The sequence below is a fragment of the Orcinus orca genome, chromosome 10 (assembly GCF_937001465.1).
Source record: "Orcinus orca chromosome 10, mOrcOrc1.1, whole genome shotgun sequence".
Taxonomy (NCBI): Eukaryota; Metazoa; Chordata; class Mammalia; order Artiodactyla; family Delphinidae; genus Orcinus; species Orcinus orca.
The window spans coordinates 67,918,917-67,932,361 of NC_064568.1; the positions used below are offsets into that span (position 1 = coordinate 67,918,917).

The 13,445-nt window shown below is 43.9% G+C and overlaps 2 protein-coding genes across 2 annotated transcripts in view; one reads left to right on the forward strand and one right to left on the reverse strand.

Moving 5' to 3' along the window:
- SRPK1 (SRSF protein kinase 1) overlaps positions 1-7,111 on the reverse strand; it is an 81,989-nt gene extending 74,878 nt beyond the window's left edge. The window contains 2 exon segments of the mRNA XM_004267677.3: positions 6,532-6,982; positions 6,985-7,111. Of these exon segments, the coding sequence (XP_004267725.1) occupies positions 6,532-6,982; positions 6,985-7,111 (578 nt within the window).
- The window catches only part of MAPK14 (mitogen-activated protein kinase 14), a 174,119-nt gene that overhangs the window by 3,760 nt on the left and 156,914 nt on the right, over positions 1-13,445 (forward strand). The gene's annotated exons all lie outside the window — the stretch shown is intronic.

A 13,445-nucleotide genomic window follows, 5' to 3' on the forward strand; every position in this document is an offset into this window, starting at 1 on the left:
TGTGTTTGTGTTTTTTACGTTTTTTCCCCTGTAATCGATTTCTAATCTCATAGCGTTGTGGTCAGAAAAGATGCTTGATTTAAATTTTCTTAAATTTACTGAGGCTTGATTTGTGACCCAAGATGTGATCTGTCCTGGAGAATGTTCCATGTGCACTTGTGAAGAAAGTGTAATCTGCTGTTTTTGGATGGAATGTCCTATAAATATCAATTAAATCTATCTGGTCTATTGTATCATTTAAAGCTTGTGCTTCCTCATTAATTTTCTGTTTGGATGATCTGTCCACTGGTAAGTGAGGTGTTAAAGTTCCCCACTATTATTGTGTTACTGTTGATTTCCTTTTTTATAGCTGTTAGCAGTTGCCTTACGTATTCAGGTGCTCCTGTGCTGGGTGCATATATATTTATAATTGTTGTATCTTCTTCTTGGATTCATCCCTTGATCATTATGTAGTGTCCTTCCTTGTCTCTTGTAACATTCTTTACCTGAAAGTCTTTTTTATCTGATATGAGTATTGCTACTCCAGCTTTCTTTTCATTTCCATCTGCATGGAATATCTTTTTCCATCCCCTCACTTTCAGTCTGAATGTGTCCCTAGGTCTGAAGTGGGTCTCTTGTAGATAGGATATATATGGGTCTTGTTTTTGTATCCATTCAGCAAGCCTATGTCTTTGGTTGTAGCATTTAATCCATTCACATTTAAGGTAATTATTGATGTGTATGTTCCCATGACCATCTTCTTAATTGTTTTGGGTTTGTTTTTGTAGGTCCTTTTCTTCTCTTGTGTTTCCCACTTAGAGAAGTTCCTTTAGCATTTGTTGTAGAGCTGGTTTGGTGGTGCTGAATTCTGTTAGCTTTTGCTTCTCTGTAAAGCTTTTGATTTCTCCATCGAATCTGAATGAGATCCTTGCCGGGTAGAGTAATGTTGGTTGTAGGTTCTTCCCTTTCATCACTTTAAGAATATCATGCCACTCCCTTCTGGCTTGCAGAGTTTCTGCTGAGAAATCAGCTGTTAATCTCATGGGAGTTCCCTTGTATGTTATTTGTCATTTTTCCCTTGCTGCTTTCAATAATTTTTCTTTGTCTTTAATTTTTGCCAATTTGATTACTATGTGTCTCGGCACGTTTCTCCTTGGGTTAATCCTGTATGGGACTTGTTGCACTTCCTGGACTTGTGTGGCTATCTCCTTTCCCACGTTAGGGAAGTTTTCAACTATAATCTCTTCAAATATTTTATCGGGTCCTTTCTCTCTCTCTTCTCCTTCTATAATGCGAATGTTGTTGCATTTAACGTTGTCCCAGAGGTCTCTTAGGCTATCTTCATTTCTTTTCATTCTTTTTTCTTTATTCTGTTCCACAGCAGTGAATTCCACCATTCTGTCTTCCAGGTCACTTATCCGTTCTTCTGCCTCAGTTATTCTGCTACTGATTCCTTCTAGTGTATTTTTCATTTCAGTTATTGTACTGTTCATCTCTGTTTGTTCGTTCTTTAATTCTTCTAGGTCTTTGTTAAACATTTCTTGCATCTTCTCGATCTTTGCCTCCGTTCTTTTTCCGAGGTCCTGGATCATCTTCACTATCATTATTCTGAATTCTCTTTCTGGAAGGTTGCCTATCTCCACTTCATTTAGTTGTTTTTCCTGGGGTTTTATCTTGTTCCTTCATCTGGTACATAGCCCTCTGCCTTTTCAACTTGTCTATCCTTCTGTGAACTGTCTTTTCACTTTTAATATAGGAGTTCCTAAACACCCACCACTTTTAGCACTTCAACAAGTTGCTGGTTTCAAGTAGTAATCTAAAGAAACATGGTAAACTGGCAAGCCTCTGGGCCTCACTGTAGAAGAAACACTAATGCAAATAAAATTTACTAACGTACATAAACTTACTGAGAAAGAAAAGAAGACAAGAAAATATTTCTAAGAGCAATTCTAAAATGCAATTCTAGCAGTACATAATTTTGAAAGTACATACTTTAATGGAATCACACAAAGTTAAAAATGCAACTTTTTTTAAAGATAGGAAAGTTGACATCAAAAATTTCAAAGGTAAAAAGCAAAGAAACAGATTAGCTACATATAAAAAAATTAATTTATGTCAAAAACACACTATAAATGTAATTTGAAAGGCTAACAAGCTGAGAAGTACAAATCTGTCACATAACAAAAGGTATATTCTTTTTTTTTTTTTTTTTTGCGGTATGTGGGCCTCTCACTGCTGTGGCCTCTCCCGTTGCGGAGCACAGGCTCCGGACACGCAGGCTCAGCGGCCATGGCTCACGGGCCCAGCCGCTCCGCAGCATGTGGGATCTTCCCGGACCAGGGCACGAACCCGTGTCCCCTGCCTCAGCAGGCGGACTCTCAACCACTGCGCCACCAGGGAAGCCCCAAAAGGTATATTCTTAATAAATAGCTCTTAATATCAAGAAAATGATCAACAATCCAACATAAAAATGGACAAAAGATAGTAGCAGGTCAATAAATATATCCTCCAAATGGTCAACCTTTTAGTAATAAAAGAAATTAAAACAAGATACCTTATAGATTACCGTCTTTGGGAAGCTTTTTCAAGTAATACTGTCCAGTTCTGGTGGCTAAGCAGGAGCTAGAAGAATATTCCCACTCCTAATATTCTGGCTAGAGCAGCCCTTCATTTACCTCCTTCAAATGTCACCTTATCAATGTGTCCTCCATCACCCTATTTAAAACTGCACCCCCATTTCCCACTTCTCAATCCCTTTATCTCAGTAAAATTATTAGATATGAAATCCATTCTGGGATTATATTCCATAGAAACAATTTTGAAAGCAGACATAGGGACCTCCCTGGTGGTCCAGTGGTAGAGAATTCACCTAACAATGCAGGGGATGTGGGTTCGATCCCCAGTCAGGGAACTAAGATCCCACATGCCAGGGGGCAACTAAGCCCGCATGCCACAACTACTGAGCTCACGTGCCTCAACTAGAGAGCCTGCATGCCACAGACTACAGAGCCCACCCACCCTGGAGCCTGTGCGCCACAATTAGAGAGAAGCCCGCACACCTCAACGAAGATCCCACATCCTGCAACTAAGACCCAATGCAGCCAAAAATAAATAAAATAAATAAATCATCTTAAAAAAAAAAAATACATAAATTGTCTTAAATTATAAAAACCTATGACAAACAGATGAAGGCACACAGCTCTTGATATACACATTGAAAACTGAATGCTCAAAGGGAGATATAACGTTGTACCCTTTAAGAGACATACCCAATGGGCCATGAAAGTGTACCTGAACACCCATGCATCCTGAGGTCCCTTATTCACAAGCCTCTGTTCACTCAGCCTCTATTCTTATTTGTCCTCAGATACACCAAAAGGAATTGTCACTTGGAGACAGCAATGGTTAGTATCCAGGGCTTTGGGGTATGTCAGATCTGGGTTAGAAACCTAGCTTTAAATTTTCTAGGGGAGTAATCTGGCAAATCTCAATTGCCTTATCCGTAAGGTAAAATAGAGATTATCACCAACTAGTTAATGTTAGTAAACAAGAGTACAGTGTCGGAAAAACTGAAATGGAGAAGGAATTCTTCAAATAAAACTACTAAAGACAACTAAAAATCCCCAAAGTCAGATCTTTCAGCACAGTAAAAGAACCCAAAGGAAACAAATCCTAAAGAGCACTGAGCTGGAAGGCAGGAGCCCTGGATTCCAGTTTTGACACTGCTACAAACTGGTTCAGCTCCATGGGAATATTATTTAAAGTATGTAGATTCTAGTTTTAAGATCTACAAAATCAGGGGACTGAAAATCCCTTCCACCTGTTCCACACCATGACTAAATTACTAGGATGTTATTTACTGTTGTACATCCATAATTTCTAAAATTTTTCATTTAAATGTTTGGTTTTTTTAAACTTCAAGTCCTGATGAGTTTTCATTATGACTGAGCTACCAGTCATAACATATAAGACTGTTTCCTTAACTAAGTAATCCAAGGTCAGATTGCTAAAACGCGGCAAAATCAGAATTCAAACCAGATCTGACTCACTCCAAAGACCAAACTATCGCACCCTTCTCCCTCAGACTTTCTCCCAGACTAATCTCCTGGTAACTAGCAGCTTGCCTTTGCAAAATGACTAGAAGTCAGAAGTGCAGTCAAGAGTCAAGGAATAAAGTCAAGTTACCTGAGACAAGTGGGGCTTGAACTTCTGACACAGTACTCTAACCAAGTTAATTAGTTAGACATTTCAAGTACTTAAAAGGCCGCTGGAGAAACCAAAAAAAAAAAGTAATATTATCAAGAAAAACTATTAATTGAAGACAAAATAAAAAATTAAGCACCTCTGAAACTATAAGTAAATGGGGGTGGTTCAAGGAGTCAAGTTGTACAAGATGAAATATTCAGTAAAATAACTAATTATCTGTACTACTCGCTTGCTTTTGTGCAAGTGACTCTAGGTTACCCACAGTAGTGAATGGAGGAGTAACAGATAATCCAAAGTACGTATATTCAGCTTTACAAATAAAGCATATGGTCTAAACAGATAATCCACGGGGCTTCCCTGTGGCATAGTGGTTAAGAATCCGCCTGCCAATGCAGGGGACACAGGTTAGAGCCCTGGTCCAGGAAGATCCCACATGCCTTGGAGCAACTAAGCCCGTGCGCCACAACTACTGAGTCTGCGCTCTAGAGCCCGAGAGCCAAATACTAAAGCCCACGTGCCTAGAGCCCGTACTCTGCTGCAACAAGAGAAGCCACCGCAATGAGAAGCCTGTACACCACAACGAAGAGTAGCCCCCACGCGCTGCAACTAGAGAAACCCCACGCACAGCAACAAAGACCCAATGCAGCCAAAAATAAATGAACAAACTTATTATAAATAAATAGATAATCCAAAGTACTGAATATCTGGTGTTAAAAATAAAGTATATGATCACCCATACATATTTATCTCCCAAATTATAGGCTGATTCAGGCTAATATCAAGGTTAATTTCCAAGTGGAGAAACCAGGACAGATGAAATCTAAATAATACAGTGAATAATAAAATCACCACCTCCTTACATCAGCAGAAAACATATGGTTTTATAACACATTCACATCAGCTCCACAGAGAGTAACAAAACTAAGGCTGTGCATGCACGCTCGTGCACGCACACACACAGAGTAACATTTAAATTCCCACTGCACGGGAGAACCAGGTTAGCTCCTGGCTGTTTCCATTAAACCAATCTGGGAGTAAAAACTGGTTTTTGAATCATCCACACGTGGATAATCAAGAGGCAAATTAAATACACACACAAACATATATAAACTCACATTTAAATGCACTGGTTACCAAGCACTTCAGAAAATAAAAAATTTCATAGGACAGTTGATAGAAATGAAGCAAGAGGTGAGGTCACCTACCACTTTAGCTCTATTGATAGAAGTCATCATTTGCTCTCCTGAAACATTAGGCAGCTGCCGAAAACAATACACAAACATACACACATGCACACATGCCCGGATCTTGTATCATCATTCAGAAAGAAAACCTAGGAAAGCCTCTGAAATGAGTTTTATCAACTCAGAAACACTTAGATGGTGTACAACTCCACGTAGATCCAAGGAAATGGAAGTGTCATGAAAATAATGCATTTTTTTTCTGAGTACAAGTGTCTAAAAAACAATTTCCAAGGCCCTCTGCAATTAAATGTGAGTACAAAAGTTCTTCAGACTAAGCCTCACTTGCAGAAGCCCTCTACTGGGCGTTTCTATGACGTTCTGACCAACTTTTGTGTTTCCCACAATAGCGCTAAACCACGATTATGCATCCTGCTGATAAAAACCGGCAAGTGGCACTTAACACACCAAGCCAAAATCAGCAACAGCGTTGGCTAAAGAACTTCCCCGTCACCACTGTGATGCCCACTCCAGAAGGTATCTGCATTCAGTGCGAGGACTTGAGGTTCCGCGAAAAGAGAAGCAGCAACAGAAACCGGCTGCATACCCCAGAGGGCTGCCTGCAGACTGCAAGGAAGGCCAGGTGCCTGCAGGCTCAGGAAGTTGCCTAACCCAGGGGAAAGCTCCATGCCCTCCTCTATAAAAGGGAGCGTGTGGCTGGCAGACCAAAATACAGAAAATTCATTCAAGAATTCCAGGCCGCCTATCCTGCAGAAGGAGGAGGCAAATTAAGACGCTGGGAAGCAGGTATGGAAAGAGAGCAGGGTTCACAAACTGATAGTGATCTACCAGCTCCGTGGGGAGGCTCAAACTCGGGAAGCTTGTGCCTCCTCTCTGGAGTTGGGAAGGTAAGGTACCGGTCGAGCTACGGTCCTCTCCCAACAGCCCTTTCCAGAAGGCGCGGGGCTGCTAAGACGCAGACCTGGCCTCCAGCAACAGAAGCTCCCGCCCACATGGTTCACGGGGCGCGACCCTCCTTGGCCGCCCCGAGGCCATGTGGCTGCGGCCGCCGGGTGTCCAAACCCGGTGCACGTTCAAGGCGTGAAACCAGAGACGAGGTGCGGGGGCAAATCCAAAGAAAGGGATGTTGGGGGGTGAGACTCACTTCTTCTGGGCTTTGTCCTTCTTGGCCTTGGTCCTTTTCTTTCGGGCCTGGAGCGCAAGCACTGCAGGAGAGAGGGATGGATGAAGGGCGAATGGGGAGGAAAGGGAGAGACCAAGGTGAGGGTGGAGACCCAGCAGGGGCGCGAGGCCCGGGTGCGGGGCCTGCCTGAGGGGCGGCTCCGGGGCAAGCGCCGCGGCGTCGGCCAGGCGGCCGCTCAGGGGTCTGGCGGCCCACGGAGCGCAGAGCAGCGCCCAGGCGGGGCACGCCGGAAGGGGCTCAGGCCGGGTCAGGAGGCTGGCGCGCCGGGGTCGGCCTCGCCTGCCGAGGGCCGGGCCCTGGAGTGGCCCCAAGGGGCGGGCCGGCCTGGCGGGGCAAGAGAGGCGATGACTGCCGGCGCGGAAGGACGCCGGAGCTCCGGGGCGCGGACCGGCTGCCCAGAGGCGGGGGGTGAGGGGCGCCGCACGCCCGGGGACCGGACGGCGGCGCTTAGGCTAAGCTCCTGGCGTTGACCCGGGCCTTGCCCCGGCGGCCGTTGCCCCTCGTGGCGGAGGCCGCTCCACCGCTCACCTTTCCGCTCCATGGCGAAACCGGTAACTGCCTGGCGCTTGCGCACTCCACTGGCGGTGACTCCAGCTCCCGCCGCGGCCCAAAACCAAGCCCGCGCACACCCCGCCCCCCAGTTCCCGCCCCGCCCACGACGGCGCGCGTCTGCGCGTTGAGCGCGGAGCCTACCACCTGTTCCCGAGAAGGGGGGGGCAGTAAAGAATTGGGGGAAGAGGGGTGAAGGAAATAAAGCCGAGGATATACACGCAAGGGGTGTTTGAGGACCGAGCTCGGAAGCCTCGCAGGGTCAGCTTTGTTCTATTTGCCCGGCGGTTGCCCCTGAGGAATGGCGAAGAGCGTGGCACTGAGGGTTCCCTGTGTGCTGAGTCAGAGCTGCGCAGCCAACTGTAATCTGCCTTGTTTTCCTGGTCTGTAAAATGGAATAATCAGGTGTGTCCCAGTGCCTCCGCTGAGTTATTGTGAGGGCCAATTGAGAAACTATATAAAGAAAATGGAGGGGGGGCGGGAATTACAAGTGAGAAAGAAAAGGAGGTGGGAGCAACACGAAAGACTGGAAGGAAGGAACCTGTGACCCTATCGTCACTTAAAAAATAAAAACTTTCTCTTAAAATTTCAAATTCAACAGAATACTGTTAAACGAAGGAAGCAGGAGAATAAAAACTTAGTGTTTTCTTATTTTACCACTTTATCTTTTTAGTACAGATAAACACAGTTGTCTTTATAGAATATTTTTATACTTTTCTAAGTGCATTATCTCATTTGATGTTCATGACAGCTTAAAGGCAAGACAGTTATTACTTCCAATACACAAATAAACTAAAACTCGGAGGGGATATGTACTGAGAACCTTGGTGTCCTGACACAGTGATCAGTCATCAAATCCTTCTTGTAAAGCAGGGTTAGAAAAGTTTTTCTGTAAAGGGCCATATAGTAAACCCCAAGAGATCTTGGGGGCCATAAGATCTCTTAACTATTAAGCTCTGCCACTAGAGCTCAAAAGCAGTCATAGAAAATAGGGGCTCTCAGTGTTCAAAAAAAGTCTTATTTATGGTCCCTGAAATTTGAATTTCATGTAATTTTCATGTATCATGAAATATTATTCTTCTGTTGTTCTTTTTTCCACTATTTCAACCATTCTTTGCTCAGGCCTTAGTTTGCCGACCCCTTTGTAAAGTACTGCAGCTGGACTGGGTGGAAGCCTGCAGACCTTTGCCCTTAAAGAAGTTAGACTCCAGTGAGGAAGACAGACAAGTAATTAATTGAGAAGGGAAGATGAAAGTACAATGGTGCTGCACAGGTCAAGCATGGGGCTTGGGTGGGATTTTATTGAGCAAAGTAGGTCATTAAGTCCAGCCAGGGAGGAGGCAGCTTTTGAGTTGGGTCTTGGGAAATGTGTAGGATTTCCAGAGGTGGAGGAGATGTCAGGCTCCTGAATGAGAAAATCAATTGAGCAAAAAGGCACAGACTTGGAAACTTACAGGCAGGGACTGGGGCTGGTAATGACTGAAGAGATGAAGTGGAACATGAGGCTGGAAATGTAGGTTTGCCAAATTTGAAATTGAGTTAATTAATATCTGTTGCATGGAACCCGAATGATAGCATTTCTGGGCATATTGCAAAAGAGGACAGCACCTGTTGGCCAAGGAAAACTGCAACCCAGTTTCTTCCCAATTCTATCCTGGAAAACAAAAGGTGAGTTGGGGCAGACAGTCAAGCCCTGGAGTATGTGGATTCTGCCAGCTCAGGAAAACCACATGGGGTTTAGAAAAGACAGGAGAGAGCTGGTGGCTGAGGGAAAGTCCCAGAATGGGGAAATTAGTGCCTAGCACTTACCAGGTGCTCAAATATTTGTCTAATCAAAGAATAAATGATGTGCAGTTTATGAGAAATGTCTAGATGAGGGAGAGAAAACGCTGAGAGGGACAACAGGAGAGCTGTGCTAAAACCCAAATGGGTTAGTGCAGATCCATCAAAAAGGAAATACATCTCTGAGTGACTGTTGATTCTCTCTCTAAGAGCTCACCAGCCATCTGTTTAACAACATTTGAGAATTTTTCCAGAGTCAGTGTCAAGTTCACTGGACTGAGTTCCCAGAATTGACTATTTCTCCTTTTTCTTTCATCTGTTTTTCCCCAGTCTCCCAGCATGCTTCAGTTCTTCACACCTTTTCTGTAATTTCTATAATTGTTCATATAAGCTGGTTTGTTTTTTTCCCGTATTCTAAAGCCTATACCTTTTTCTGTGTTTCTCGCTTTAAATGTAACTTTAAAAATCACTTCCCCCCACCCCCTATTTTCACAGGACTTATCCTATTTTGGATTTTCCCCTTCCAGAAGTTATTCTTAAAAGTGGTGGCCATTCTTTGGTATTCATTTTCAATTACATACATACGCCTCTCCCACAACTGTTTTTCTGCAAGTTCTTTTAAAAGTAGGATTATTCAGAGAACATGAGTCGTCATGTTTTTGCTGCTCATGGGCAGTGTCAGAATTTAATTTCTGCAAGATCCCATTCCTTTTGAGCTAACTTATTTTTTCAGGCTGTCCTAGGGTCTTACCTAATGCTTCTTTGGAATTTTTGAAATATGAGCACCTGAAGTGTAGGATACATGTTTCATCACACCCAATTCCCTGCCTTGATTACCACAAACTCTCATAATTTTGATCTGAATTAAGTCCAAAGTATCACTTCCCCTCATAGCTTCCTCTGTGTCCTGCAAGATGAAATAGGCAACAGAAGAAGAAAGTGAAGATATATTGAATAAGATTCCCAGTAGATGTCTGCATAATTGGAGAACCCCAATAGAACTTTCTCTTGCCTTTGTGATTGTTTTGTGAAGTATATTGGGAAAATATAATTATATTTTAGACTTGAGTCTCAGTAAACATGGCACAGTCAACAGAATAATTGAAGAGAATTGAATAAAGAGATTGAGGTGTGGACAGGATTAAGGGAAACCAACTAGGGATGGTGAAGACTAGCAACAGTGGGAGTCTTTACCACCCTGTAGGCCTGAAGACACAAGGGGTGGAGGTGTTACCAGACCCAATGAGAGTTTGTGTTAGTCTGCTAGGGTTGCTTTAACAAAGTACCACAAACTGGGTGGCTTAAACAATAGAAATGTATTGTCGCAGCCCTGGAGGCTAGAAGTCTGAAACCAAGGCATCAGCAGGGTTGGTTCCTTCTGAGGACTCTGAGGGAAGGATTTGTCCTCTTTGCTTGGCTTGTAGGTGACCGCCTTCTCCATGACTCTTCAGATCATCTTCCCTGTATGTGTGCCTCAATCTATGTTCAAATTTCCCCTTTTCATAAGGACATCAGCCATATTGGATTAGGGCTCATCCTCAAGAGCTCATTTTAACTTGATTACCTCTGTAAAGACCCTATCTCCAAAAGGTCACCTTCTGAGGTTCTGGGGGTTAGGACTCCAGTATATCTTTTGAGGACAGGGATACAATTCAACCCATAACAGAGCTGTAGCAATAAGAAAGGACTGCCTGAATACAGGTGTGCCCTTTGATAGAGGGATATAACCATGGCGCAGCAGGGAAATAAATGCCCAACCTCTTTCTCCAGTCATCCTCTCCGGCTAGTGCCTCCCATTGACAAAACTCAACTGGAAGTTAGAAGGCAAAGGTGCCTGGGTGATGCAGTCCATGCAGGCCAGCCTCCCAGGGCACAGAGCAGGGTGGAGAGGTGGAGGGTGAATCTGGAGGGCAAACAAAAGATCCAGCACGGCCTGTCTGGGCAGTCTGTAGGATACACCCAAAGCAGCCAGCACTTTCCAAGCAAGAAGTCAGCCTCTTGGGCTCCCTGATCCCAGGAGAGGCTTGATAACAGGAGTTGCTTGGAGATAAACCGCTTTCTGGCTTTGTTCTATAAAAGCTTATACTTCACAAGGAAATTGTGCTGGAGTGAAGGGTTGAGGGGTGTAGGTGGAGGAGATATAAGAATAAAAGCCTTGGGACTTCCCTGGTGGTCCAGTGGTGAAGAATCCACCTTACAGTGCAGGGGACGTGGGTTCGATCCCTGGACAGGGAACTAAGATCCCACATACCGCGGGACCACTAAGCCCGCGCGCCACAACTGCTGAGCTCGTGCGCCTCAACTAGAGAGCCTGTGTGCTGCAAAAGTACAGAGCCCACGCACCCTGGAGCCTGCACGCCACAACTAGAGAGAGAAAACCGGCACGCCACAACTAGCGAGAAGCCCGTGCACCGCAACGAAAGGGCCCGCGTGCTGCAACAAAATGATTCCGCATGCCTCAACGAAGATGCCAAGTGCTGCCACTAAGACCCGACCCAGACAAAGATAAATAAAATAAAAAAATAAATAATAAATAAATCTTTAAAAAAATAAAAGAATAAAAGCCTTGGCTTGGTAGGGTGGGAAACTACGCATCATTTTGGATGCTCTGGCCACAGCGTGAAGGTTGGAGGAGGGGAGGAGATTCTCTAGCAATGAGGAGGTTACAGAGATTGATGGTTCTGGAGGCAGGTAGAGCCCTTGCTCTGCTCCCTGGAGGTGCTCTGGGGAGGCAGCAGGGTGTTGCAAACTGACCTGCGCTGATCGTGTCCAACTCTTAGTTCTTCTACCTGGGTAAAGAACTTCTACCAGAGAAGTGTATAGTAATGAGGATTTGTCCGCACCACATCCTCACTCCCGGGATATAAAGAAAACAAGTTTTGACTAAAATCTGCCACACACATTTGTTAACATTCATTAGCAGGCAGGCACAGCACAGCTCTTGTGACTTGTGTATATTCTCTGAGGTCACTCTGTCCTCTTGGAACCTCTGGCCCCAGGTTTAATTTCTCCAGTTTGGCAATCTCGGGGCCAGAGTGAAGACTGTTTAGGAAATACATAAAAATGCGCAACATGGTTTAGACATTTGAGTTCTGATTTCTACCTGCTATGCAATGTCAAATTCATATTTCTTTTCCTTCTTTCAGATACTTTCCACCAGGCCCACCCTCATGACAAACATGTATCAAGTACCCACTGCAGCCCGGGCAGGAGACTAAGGGCTTGGAGGAGTAGAGAAGAAGAAAACATAGCCCTTGCCCTGTAGGACTTAATAGCTAATTCTTTTTTTTTTTTTAATTTTTATTGGGGTATAGTTGATTTACAGTGTTGTGATTCAGGTGTGCAGCAAAGTGAATCATTTATACATACACACATATTCGCTAATTCTTACATAGTAATGACTATTTGCTGGATACTGTTACCCCTCATCCCTCAAACAACTCTATGAGATCAGTACCATTATTATCACCTGTGTTTGACAGATGAAGAAGCTGAGGTACAACCAAAGTCACACAAACTAGTAAGAGGCAGAATTTTGAATCTGGGCAGCCGGGCTCTCAAATTCATACCCTTAACCACACACCCTATCATCTGTCTAATTTAGTGGGGGATTATAAATACAGTAGATGCACAAAGTACCACAGGAGCACAAAAAAAGAGGCCCGCTCAGCTCAGGATTTGAGAAGAGCTGAGGAGAGAGGCATCTCCTGAATGAGATGACACGGGGGCAGCATTGGAACACATCAAATAGGTGTCAGCTGGGAACAGAAGGGAGGGACGGAACCTGCGGTCAGAGAAGACAGCATGGTATGTGGGGGAACCATAAACAGTGTAGCATCACTGGAGTATAAAATGCAACGGGGAAGGAGGGAGATAGTTTGCTCCACAAATGCTGATTGGGCCCCTTTCATACGGAGGCACTGTGCTTGTTGTTGGGGGTATGGCAGGGACAGAGTTTCTAAGGAAATTGAACTTGAGTTTTCAAACATTTTGCTTCCTTATTCACTAAAATAACTTTTTGAAACTACCCCCATGCAAAACATGCAACAAACTAGGAATAGAAGGGAATTTCCTCAACCTGATAAAGGCTGAGGAAAAACACTCAGCTGTCATTATATTTAATGGTGAAAGAGTGAAAGCTTTCTCCCTAAGATCAGGAACAAGAAAAGGATGTCCACTCTCTCACCACTTCTGTTCAGTCTTGTATTGGATTTTCTAGATAGGGTCACTAGGCAAGAAAATTACATAAAAGCCATACAGATTGCAAAGGAAATTGACACTTTAAAAGTGTTAACATCCCAGTTTTGAATGCCATCCAATGGAATTTAAATACAATAGCAATGTGATACCCACCATCATTCATTTTTATATGTAAAAAATAAAAATCACTTTAAGAAATTTTACATTACCCGCTTTTCTCCCTGAACTTGTATTTCTATTTCATTTTACTCTCACAGAAGTTTATCCTCAGGTAATACAATTTTATGCTTAAAAGTCTTGTATTGATCATCCTATCATACTTCTCCACCATACAAATGTGCGTT